This window comes from Diplotaxodon limnothrissa, linkage group LG6 (genome assembly GCF_057381915.1).
Source record: "Diplotaxodon limnothrissa isolate DT_005_m linkage group LG6, D_limnothrissa_male_GT1.1, whole genome shotgun sequence".
NCBI lineage: Eukaryota > Metazoa > Chordata > Actinopteri > Cichliformes > Cichlidae > Diplotaxodon > Diplotaxodon limnothrissa.
Window position 1 is genome coordinate 12,686,274 of NC_140601.1, and position 11,791 is coordinate 12,698,064.

Sequence of the window (11,791 nt, forward strand, 5' to 3'; positions counted from 1 at the left end):
AAAGACATATTCAATACAGTGCCATGTACTTAAAGAATGAAGGCACAATTTTGTAAGGCTTTAACACATGTTCTGGAAAAAACAAAACAAGGAAAGAAAACAAACAACCCCTCAACGGATTCTGAAAGCCTCATGGGGTTTGAATGATTTTGCATTTTAAAGATCTGCAAGCTGGACAGATAACACAAGAATCGGGAATCAACACAACTCTCAAGTTTCCATTTAGGCTCCAGAATTTCCCATCTTCCCTCTCTGGGAGCAGTTTCAAGCCTTCCACCACCCCAGCATCCTCCTATAGGCTGCGGGGGTGTATACACAGAAATTGAGTGCAATATTTAACAACGTGGGAGGATCTTGAAGCCAAGTCACCAAATTAAATTCCTCTGCTATAATAAATAATTTCAGGCATGTTTTCCATTCAACAACATCAAAAATAATCAGAAGTAGTCAATTTAATCATGAGGAATGTTTAAAAAAAAAAAAAAAAAAAAAAAAGTCTATTTAACAATTGTTTAAGAAAATGAGACAAAAACAATTAGTAAGAAACATTCTTTAATTTTTTCCCCCTTTTCCAAGGAAATATTCAAGGATTTTTAAACTTTCTCATACAAAAATGTATACGTCATTTTAACGCTTACACCTTTTGCATTAGAACATACTCAGACAGCTGAAGGTTGACACGGTTACAAAACATTCAACACAAAAAGGTAAAGAAAAATCATTTCTGTACAAGAGAAAAAAAAAAAAAAAAAAAAAAAAAAGGAAATACAAGCACCTCTCATTACTTTTTTAAAAATGGAAAAAATATTGGACTGCATTAAAATACTAAATAACCCTGACTTTGTAAACTATAGGACCTGTCAAGTGGTATATCTCACAATTTATGACTCACAGGGATACAAAGACGGGAGAAAAATGTACATGTCCCTCACATGCATAAACTCTCACACTCACAACTCACACTCACAAAAATAAGACTGACTACAGGTATCCGTCATTAAAACGTGTAAATGTTTCCAAAGTGACAACGTGGATGTGGTGGCAGATACCAGTCTGAACACATCAGAGAATAAATGAACAATAATTTCGATATTAAAGATCTGGTGGTACATCTGTGTGTGTTTACCCAGAGGAGTTGCCTGCTCCTCTGATGTAGGATCAAAATATGGCAGCTGCTGTTATGGCTTGTGTTCTCTGTCAGTAGTCCAGTTATGTAGCTTGGCTGGTAGCTATGGACACGGTATCCACAGCTGTTGGATGAACAAATGAATATAGTACTGTACGACCTTGAAGGAGAATATCCCAAGTGCTTAGGAAGAGAGACTGTGCAGGAGCCCAGTATGAGACAGCGGCCTCTACATGCTTCACCTCTCGCTACCAGACTTCTGGGACTTCGAACAGCGTTGGTGTAGATTCAGCACCTGCACAGGAGAGATGCACATTTTTCACATGACTGAAAAAACCCAACAACTTGCTCCCAGTGTCTACATTCACCAGGTCATATTAAAACAGTATATGATAAATGTACAGTTTTATTTTTTACCGTTAGTCCTCCCCTTCCTTAAACTGCCATGTAATCCCTTACTAACATCCTCAGGCTGTTGTGAACCCTTAGATTCTCACCTAATTTGAGCTTTCACAAATGAGACTCCCAGCAACAAAGAAAAGAAAGAAAAAAACAAAACAAAAACAAACTATAGTCCAAGTATATTTGGTAACTATATTATTTCTATGAGATCAACTACAAGCAGATCTCCTTTGTCAAGTATTCCCTACCTGACTCCCACCATATTCCAGTTTCTCCCAATTCTCTGGAATGTCAAAAAGATGGCATAAAGGAACATAACACAAAAATACTGGCACCCTCAGTGCCATTTCTTGGCCTCCTGCAATATCAATTTCATAATCCTACGTCACCCAGTGTAAGTTATTGCATTCACAGGATTTTCAGAAAACTTGACCTCTGACCTTGAGGTCAAGGCCACTGGGATTCGAACTTGCCTGAGATTTTTTTAGTAGATACACCTATGGTCTCACTCTGAAACTCCTATTTTGCCCTGTTCAAGTTATATCTCTCACACACACACACACACACACACACACACACACACGTTGAGAAGATATTTAGTTTGTCTTATTCTTATCTAGGATAAAAGAAGGGAGTAGTTAACTTAGGAAAGGGCGCAGCTAAGCAGATTTTAGCTACACATCTTTATATTTGACAACACTACAAAGAGCCCAAAGCAGTGAGTCAGCCTGAATCTGACCTGGTCCTGTTTTTTTACTTCCAGAACATCTAAATGTGATGATGAACCATTATTTAATAAATAAAGAAAAAAAAAAAAACAAAAAAAACTAAAAACCACATGAGGAGAATCTTTGTTCCAGGCCTGCAAGTAGGTTAATGGACCGGTAATAAATCCGCTTGGCATCTTTCTTGGCCTTAAGACAACAATTCTGATGGCTAAAGATCCAAACGGGACACAAAAAAAAAAGAAGGTTAATGGACCGGTATCAAAAAACTAAAACGCACCTTCAGATTTCTTTTTCTTTTGACCCTTCCTCTTGTGTACTGTTGGAGTTTGTTGCCAAGGGACAGTCCCATCAGCGTCATTGCCTGGATTTGTACCCTCTGGGCTTTTCTCATCATCAGGGGCTGGACTTAGCCCAGGTGAATCTGATAGATCCCTGCAGAACACAGCAACCATAAGAGGCTTAAATCACAACAAACATGACAGTGTCAGCATAAATGATGGCTGCTTTTACTTACGTCGTCTTCAGCCATCCCTCGGATGTCTTACTCTCGACAGCTTTAGTATTTGCCGCATCTAGGAAACAGTGACAACAGTGCACAAGACCCAAGATTATAGTTCAGAGTATTCATTATCATTTAATGGGACACAGCGTGTGTGTAGAAAATGCATTAAGACAGAGCTTTTATTAGTATATGCACTCCCTCACTATTCACCATAAATATCTTTGGGAATAATGTCATCAAAGTCATTTGACATCTCTGCTTTGGAGCAGGTCAATATTAATAAAATTACACTAATCTAGCGCTAGAGTACCCAGGCTTGCTTAACTTTAACTCCTTGGCAGTGATTATCATTCACCATGCCACCTGCTCTCATCCTCTACTAAGTACTTTCCTAGGGGAATCCTGCTGCATACTACCAAACAGAGAAAAAAACAAAACAAAAACAGTACAGATGAACACACGTATTCACACACCATCAGTTTTCATCTTCTTGGTGCCTGTGGTATCAGGGTAAGAGTAGTGACTCCAGCCATCTGTAATTTGAGCATCATCAGCTCCCTGCTCTCCCTGCATGGGACTGATGCTTCGCTTCCTCATCCTACAACAGCAGAATATTTCATGTAAACACAACCTGTGAAAATCTGAAGAAAATACTACAGAAGAGAAAAATGGACAGAATTTCATCAGGAAATGTACAACGTGAAGCATTCATTGCACGAGTACCTGGAATATCCAAACGCAGAAGTGGTGGAGCAGGTGTAGTGAGGCTTCACCCAACTGTCTTCTCCCCATGTTTTGGTTGTCTGCTTCTCCTTTTCCTGCTGCTTTCCCTGGATGTACTCTGCATATGTCTGGATCTTGTAGCTCTCTGCATAGCGGCTGGTGTTCATAGCTGTGTTTAAATTAAAAAGAAAAAAAAAAAAAAAAGCACAGTTTGAAACATTTATGAAAGACTATTTACTACTTTGTGATTAGCTAAAGCGTCACACTCACCTATCTGTACCTGGTCCGTCTGACTTAGGGACACAAAGGCAGACGTGTCATCTATCCATGAAACCTGGATGTTCCCTGAGTAGATAAAGAGCAGAGGGTAAATTATAAAGAATTGCTAATATCCGTTTAAAAGCAGAATTAATGGGCTAAATTGTGACGTACCAAAGGCACTAAAGAGCTGGTAGAGGTCACTAGTCTTCCATTCTTTTGGGAAGGTGACGTACAGGACATGGTCTCTCTTGGGTTGCACTGTGCAAGAAGAAGGGAAGAAAGACAAACATGACGTGGACGAGCTGCAGTTTGAATTTGTACCAAGCATATTTTATGTTTGAAACTTAACTTTGTATTGTGTTAGGGTGAGTCTAACAATATTTAAGCTGTTTCAGTTTATTTTGGTTTAATACCGCCGCAGCTCTAAGAAATGCTCAAAATTTAACATTTGGTCTGTAAAAAAACAAAACAAAAATAAAAAATAAAAAAAACACTTTGGAATTAGTGAGTCCAAACCAAGATAATATAATAGACCATTAGTGACAGTCATGTTGCGTTGCAGTACTTTACTCACAATCCGGTCCGGTGATGTTGAGGTAGGGTATATCTATAATCCTCATCAGAAAAAGCCTTAATAACAGAAAACAAGTATTAAAAAGGTTTTATTAAAATAAAAATGTAAATCAAAATAAAACACTTAAAGCAAATCAAATCTATGAAATCACTTACTTATTGAAGAAAGGCTCAATTAATTTGGAACGAGCTGAGATGTATGCTTTGGGCGGAGTCAAGAAAGAACCTGTAAAGGGAAACGCCAAGTTTAAAATCAAATATCTGAACTGAAACTTTCTGTGTGAAAAGAATCAGTGATTACCCAGATAATTGGCCATGGCGATGAAACAAAGGCCAGTGATGTAGGCATCATAACCCGCCTCATGGAGCTGCTCCTGGGCTGTGTCATAGCTGGGGAAGCCCTCTGCCGTTTCTGAGAACAGCAGCACAGAGACAAAAGTGTGTCAGCGGGGTTTCTGGACAGTCACTGCATTTCAGACAGAGTCTGCTTTATTTACTCACCAACTTGTGGTGACTTGAAGGGGCTCTCCTTCAGCTGCTTCTCCAACTCTGCCAGAGAAGTATTTGTGATCAACTCCTGAAATGTAAAAGAACGTGCAATTATCGCCCTGATCAACAACAAATCACAAATGATATCTTCAGTTGATTGAGGGCTCTAGCCACTTGTACCATCACATTATAATTAGACCCAATTACAAAAACTGTCTTAATAAGCCCTACTTAAAATCATAATCAGCTTGTGGTCAAGTTTGTTGACACCAGAGAAATTAAGGCACGGGAGCTCTTAAAGTACTTACAGAGCAGCGGGAATTTACAGGTTGACACAGATTTAGTGGACACTAATCTCAAACAACCACATCACAGGGATGTGGGGGTGACATGTTTGATGTCAGAAGCTTTTTGTTTCCATTTGTATTTTGAGCTCTCTTGACTAACTGGATATCAGCAGAATTCTAACTGTGTAGGCAAACGTTATTATTAATGCTACTGTTACTACCAAAACTGCAGGTCAGCACAACAGCAATATAAATCATACTGGCACTTGTTTAGAGTTTGGGCAGGATAACCCAGAAATGTTGAAGGTGTCGCCACTCAGGACTTAGCAGGCAATGCAGCCATCATACTGGGTAACAGTGTTAACCTTTCAGGGAGACTGTTGCCCTTAGATGAAGACTTCAAAGTAACTGCCTACATCCAGGAAAAAAAAAAGTCTACATGAAGCAGAAGACGAATTGAATTTTGAACACTGTCCAATTAAGACTGAGTTTTAAAAATAGGAAATTGTAGCCTAGATATTGGCTGGCTGTAGCAGAAGGCCTGAAAAATGGGCCTCATGAGGGTAAGTCAGCAGTTCAGCTGATGGGTTCACAGATGGAAAGTAAACAAAACATAAATTAGTGTTACCCCACCCCCATCTTTTCAATACATCTTAGTGACCAACAGCGATCCACTAAAAGCACTTAAGCAAATGATTTACCTTAAATGGCTGAGTGGAAGCCATCAATTTGGTGTCTAGAAGTCTGCAAGTGAATAAATCAATCAATTAAAGCAAACAAATAAAAAAGTAATGCAAAACCCCTGCTGTAATGACAAAAACCCCAAATTTAACAACATTACCTTGGGAAGACGCACATTGTAACTTCTTTAAAGTCTTGAATATCCTTAAAAAAAAAAAAAAAAAAAAGAGAGTACCACCTTAAATAATGCATACATCTCATACCAAGCTTGAAATTGCCATTTCTTGTACCGAAAATGCATTTTAGCTCCATATTTAAAATATGCAAAACATACCTCAGGCAGAGGGCAGTAAAACTGATGGATGGTGTGCATCACATCCAAGAGCATGTTGTGGCCGACAACCAGTTTACCCTGCAAGTCAGAAAGAGTGGTTCTGTAAATGTCACATTTATGGGCGCAAATTTAAAAATCTTCTAAAAACAAAAAAAAAACAACAACAACAAAAAAAACAAAACGCAACACTATAAAAGAAATTCTTTAACAAACAAAACTTTGCTCACAAAATTGCATGTTGGTATAAAGCCTCAGTCTATATTTGTGTATAAATCTGTAAGTGAAAAACTAGACTTACAGACTTTGAGATGGCATGGATGACTCTGGAGAAACCAACAGCGTCATTTAGCTCCTCCTGTCAGGGGGAGGTGATTCAGTTCGGTTAGTTTTATAAATGCATAAAGCTACAACATGTTTTTCTGAATTTCATACAAGCTTGACAATTAGCACAAGAAACATTTGATAGCTTGCCTGCTCTTTCTCTAGTTTCTGCTGCTCCCTCCGCTTCCTCTCCTCCTCGTCAACTTTACTGATTTGTATGTATCGCTCCTTCTGCAAAGACACAAATATGTATTTTCAAATGTTCACAAAACAGCAAAAAGTGAAAAACAGCTTCAAACAAAATATAAGCATACCTTTTCTGTTTCCACAGTTTCCACGTGCAGGCCCTTTGGAAACCTGTAGGAACAAGACAAATGTTAATCTTTAAGCCAAGCAAGACCGTCAGAGCAAAGACAGGGCTTTAAGCAACACTCACTTCCAGTTCAGCGTCTGGTATATCAGCTTTCGCTGAAATCTGGAAAGCAAAAGTAGAAATAAAATGAAATTTACATGGTGAAAACAAAAGTTTGGGTTAGATGCAGCTTTTCTAGAAGAGTGTCCAGTTACCCAGTGCATGGTTCCAGGTCCAAAGTCTTCTCAGAGTTAACCATGAGGGCCTCAACCTTCTCGCTGTAGTGGAAACAAAACAAAATGATTGTAGAGTATTCAAAAGCAAACAACGTTTCCTTTGTGGCTTCCTTGACCAATACACCACCAAGGACATCAACCAAAAGCTAAAACATGATCAAAGAACTCATTTGATGCTGTAAAGAAAACAACTGAAGCAGCACTTACACAACTTTGTTGATGAAATCTTTATGTTCCTCAGGTACATGTGAAGAGCCTTTGGAGGATGATGGGGAGATAAAGGATGGTGTCCCTACACCATTGGCATGCTGATTCCTCCTCTCCTCTGTCTGCTCTCTCAGCTGGGCTTCCTCTTCCTGATTTAGGTAGGGGATTCCTTTAAAATACCACAAAGCCTCGTTTTTAAACTTTGCAGTGACCTGGAGCTTATTGTGCAGCGTGTACAAACATGGAATGTGTATCCAGATGAGGTTTAATGCACTTAATATAATGCAACCGATTCATCCCAACTGCATTTGTGGAAGGCCAGGTAGCAGCAGTCACGCTATTGTGCACTGCTGGTCCACTGCTTGCCTGGGACGTGCAATGTTTGTTGACAAATCAGCCGTCTGTGCCAAACTAATTTGCACATTGAGATTAGATGAAATTGCAGGCGCACAATTGAGACAGAAAGAATGCAACGTGAAAATAGAGAGAGACCCACAGGTTGTTGATTAACATGATTCAAGCAGGGTTCACTGGGCGTAAATGGGGCATAGTTGTAATGTGTGGTTTGTGCTCTGGAGTGTGCGCTAAGCCACAAGAAAAAGTTTCAGCAATGGGCCACATTCACAATGTGCACACAAACATTTGTACCTGAATTTGTTCGTACTCGATGAATGAATTGAAGATGACCGCAGACCATACAGATAAACAGATGAAGATTTAGCAGTCTAAGAAAATGTACTCACTTCTTTCAAATGAGCACTGATTTTACTACAACATTGTTACAGCTTTCTAAAATAACCATAAACCAAAAGAAAAAAAAAATGCTCAGAATTAAATACGATTCATTGAGTAATACTATAAAGAATTCAACACAAATTCTTTGCTTCCTTTAACACGAAGCTCTGTAGCCCATCCCAAAAAACAAACCCCTGCTAACAACAGTAGCAGTGACAATGACGCCGTTGCAGTTTAACGTGCAGCCGGAGACTGTTTACACACAGCGAAGAGCAAAGAGGTGGAGCCGTTACCAAGACAGTGAGAAACCGTGTTTCTAGTGTCCAAAACAGCAGTGCTATTCCTGTAATCACCATTAAAACCTTTACTGGGAAGAAGCTAGTGGATGATGGTGCCCTGATGCATGTTTATTTTATGATTAATCTTATTACCATTTATTAAAAATGACTTCCATCAGTGCTGGGTGTCACCACTTATATAACTTTGTTTAATTAGTTTCTAGTATTCCACAGATGCCAAAGGATACAGATGTTTTTTGATAACTGCAGTGTTTCTCTTTGGAGACTGACCATCATCCGTCCTGTGAAAAATTATTTTAAAGCTGCACCTTTTCTGGCTTCCTTCTCAGACCCTTGTTTCAGTTTCTTCAGCTGGACGACTTCTGCCCTTTTTTCTACACTTTGCAGTACAGGCTTCTCTCTCCCTCTCGCTCAACTCAAAGTACACAGGCTTCCATTTATATTGTAAAAGCCTGCTGATGTAGAATGATTCTGATTCACTAACATACCCACGGTGGCAAGAAAACTGGCCAGAGCACATGGTTCATAAATCTGATGGCAATTTTGTGCGTGCACATCACCATAACTGCTATAAAGTAGAAGCAGAAAACCCTTTATAGCTTTTATGAGTAATTATATATCAAGTATAGAGGCCAAGTAATCACAGTGAGCTTCCATTTTAAGATTTTTGTATAACAATAGATATCTAGAACTGCTTTTTTTTTTTTTTTTTTTTTTTTTTTTTGCTGCGCACTCACCGTGACAGAACACCTTGTTGAAGTCAAATCCCTGACTGGCCAGGAAGTCGATACTGGAACTCTGAAATGACAAAATGTGTTTGTGTTAATACTGTTATTAAAGCTTTCTGCAGCTGAACCAGCATTTCATGAAGCACCATTTTTAAACCATCTAAATCTCTCTGAATCCAAAAGGTCATATCCCAGTTGCTTATTAAGAAGCAATTCAATAATGTGGGGAACAATACTCACTTGACAGATGAACTTTATGTCAGGAGATGTCCTGTTGAACGGTTTAGGGAATATATAAAAGTTAAAGGGCTTTGTGATGTACCTGCAGAGCAAGGAAATGGGGAGGAGAAATAATTTAAGTTCCTGGGAGTTTATTGCAATAACCTGCAGAAATATATATGGTTCAAGCACTTTACATCTTTTAAGCACCACAGGGAGACTGGGCCCCAGTTATATATTGCTACAATGTCTTGCATTACTGACAAATATTTTGCAAGGTATACAGACACACACATACACAAAAATTACAGTGTCTTCAGAACCTGGATTTAACATTATCTCACATGCACAAATGCACAGAGAATTGGTTTAAACTGTATGCATCACAAAAGTAAACCAAACAATGGCTCAAAGATAGATTTTTGGACCAAAGGCCAAAATAGGACATCAACCTCCTTGTAAGTAGAAATAAATAAGGAAAACTAGGAATAGCATACATTAACGAATTAATAAAAAATGCCTGCACCCATGTCAATCTATGAGATTCTGGCTACACTCTGCAAGTAGTTGATGTGAATACTCGCTTATGCAATCAGCAACTGGCATTGGCCAGTTTCCCTGATTTATCATGGTTATTCTCTGTATTACCACAAAGAGAAGCTGGTCACGCAACAGCAGACTGGCTTCATCTTTTATTGCCATATTGATGCACCAGAGTTGTTTTGAAGACAACACCTGACTGAGTGGTCACAGGCCTGGTCCCCACCTTTAAAGTAACCATATCAAAAGCGACAAGCCTAATATTACTGGACACAGTTGCTCTAATTTTGGCCTCCAACCACCTCTTTCCCTAAACAGATTATGATAATGTGTCTAGAAACTGCACTGTCCCAGACCCTCATTTGAAATGGTACAAGGCAATGGGCATGTAGTAAGCCTGGAGGCTTTTGGGCCTAATTGTGGGCAGTGATCCATTTCATAATCCGGCTTTAAGTGTGAGAATGCCCAAGGAGGAGAATATCAGTAGATTAGTCTGAATCTAAAACAGTATGCCTACACTTGACCAGAGGCCATCTGTGGTTTATGCATTATGGTGCACTTCAATGTAAAGGACCAGACCCCAGCAAACTAATGGGAGTCCAGTAGCTGATTAGTTATTTTTGTGTTTCACCAATTAGAATAACACATTTACTGTATTCAACAAACAGACACCACTCACTTTGACTTTGCCTGGTCGTACTTGAAGGTACACAAACCAAACTGGAACAAGAGGAAGTCCATGGAATGCTGCAGGCATGGAGAGAAACACATGTTAACACGTTCAAACGATAAACGGAAAAGTGAAAGTGTTCAAGCTACTGCAGGACCATAAAAGAAGTAGAGGTTCCAACTAGAATTGTGTGTATGGAGGTTGCAGTATTATTTAATATGCATAAACTGCGTTTCTCAACGTTGCTAACCTTTTTAAGCTTCGTGTATCGCTCTTCCGGTGTGTCCAGTCCATTGGTTAGTGCACTGACATTAGGACCGTCGCTTATCCCTTTAAAATAAACAATTTTAAAAAAAAAAGTCAGTTTCCACATATAATGCTGGGGACTTCAATACCAACGTCTGCTACAGCTCTGACACGGATACCTGAAAATTCCCCATCGATGGCAAGGAAGTCAGCCTCTTCTATCGCGCTGTACACAGTGTTTAAGCAGTCTTTATAATCTGAGAGAAGGAAACAGTCAGTCAGTATCAGAATGCTAGCGCAATGCTAGCCAGCAGTTGAACACACTGCAGCTATCAAGCTAGCTGGGTAGCTCGCTCGCAGGCAGCACTCACGCTGGGATGTTCATTTTCAGTCTGCTCAGTACTGAATATCTGTCATACCACTAGTCTATTTCATCCTATCGTGAAATGTATGGTGAGACAAAAAGTCCGTAAATCGCTGAAAACGGTGTCTGGCTACTTACTTTTCCGTGTAACCTCCATCCCTACACAATGACTGGACCCGGCTGACAGCTACGGTTAGCTAGCCTTCGTCAACTGGCTTTTAACCCGTTTGACATACACTTCCGGCGGCGGTGCCGCAGCACGAAGTAACGCTGTCGCGGTCATGCATCTTTGTAGCTTTTGAGCTGAAAGAGATTTAATTGACAATTATAAAAGGACAATATTTAAAATAAATGTTCCATTTTTTTCATGAAACCTTTGGGGCATGTTTATAGAGTAACACTTAAAATACGATTTTGCAATTTATTGCAGCTATCCAGTTATTTTCCTTAATTTTAACGCTGTTGACATTTCCGTTTAAAATTCCATTTCTTTTTCATTTTTAATATTTTTCTCTAAAGTTGAAATAGATTTTTCACATAAAAAAAAAATCCTACCAGAAGGAAATCTCTACAAAAACGACAGCCATCTTGAAACGCCTGCAGCTATTTCTCTGGGCAGTTCTCTAGGATTTCTGAGGGTCTTTCAAATGTTTTTTTGGAGAAATTGGCCGCTTTTTCACAAATTTCAGTCCATTTGCAGAGGAATGTTTTGTCTGTCACTTAACACTTACCTATAGATCATTCAAGTATAAAATGCCATCTCACAAT

General features: G+C 39.2%; 1 protein-coding gene across 1 annotated transcript; it reads right to left on the minus strand.

Annotated features, from left to right (window-relative positions):
* Nucleotides 1-790: 790 nt before the first annotated feature.
* parn (poly(A)-specific ribonuclease (deadenylation nuclease)) lies at nucleotides 791-11,233 on the minus strand. The gene is made up of 26 exons (XM_085355675.1): nucleotides 11,162-11,233; nucleotides 10,839-10,916; nucleotides 10,664-10,743; nucleotides 10,423-10,490; nucleotides 9,225-9,306; nucleotides 8,994-9,054; nucleotides 7,223-7,391; nucleotides 6,995-7,057; nucleotides 6,864-6,902; nucleotides 6,742-6,784; nucleotides 6,578-6,658; nucleotides 6,405-6,461; nucleotides 6,107-6,184; nucleotides 5,933-5,976; nucleotides 5,793-5,835; nucleotides 4,817-4,892; nucleotides 4,617-4,727; nucleotides 4,472-4,541; nucleotides 4,317-4,372; nucleotides 3,914-4,000; nucleotides 3,752-3,826; nucleotides 3,482-3,650; nucleotides 3,232-3,356; nucleotides 2,771-2,828; nucleotides 2,534-2,688; nucleotides 791-1,421 (listed from the first exon to the last, which is right to left on the minus strand). Exons 1-26 carry the CDS (start codon nucleotides 11,178-11,180, stop codon nucleotides 1,375-1,377), a joined length of 2,034 nt encoding a protein of 677 aa, XP_085211801.1. The 5' UTR covers nucleotides 11,181-11,233; the 3' UTR covers nucleotides 791-1,374.
* Nucleotides 11,234-11,791: the final 558 nt, after the last annotated feature.

Excerpts from the sequence above, each read along its gene's own strand:
- parn (XM_085355675.1), bottom strand. Across the intron at positions 9,307-10,422 it reads TACGACCAGGCAAAGTCAAA|GTACATCACAAAGCCCTTTA; the intron begins GTGAGTGGTGTC and ends CTTGCTCTGCAG. Across the intron at positions 3,651-3,751 it reads GACGGACCAGGTACAGATAG|CTATGAACACCAGCCGCTAT; the intron begins GTGAGTGTGACG and ends ATTTAAACACAG.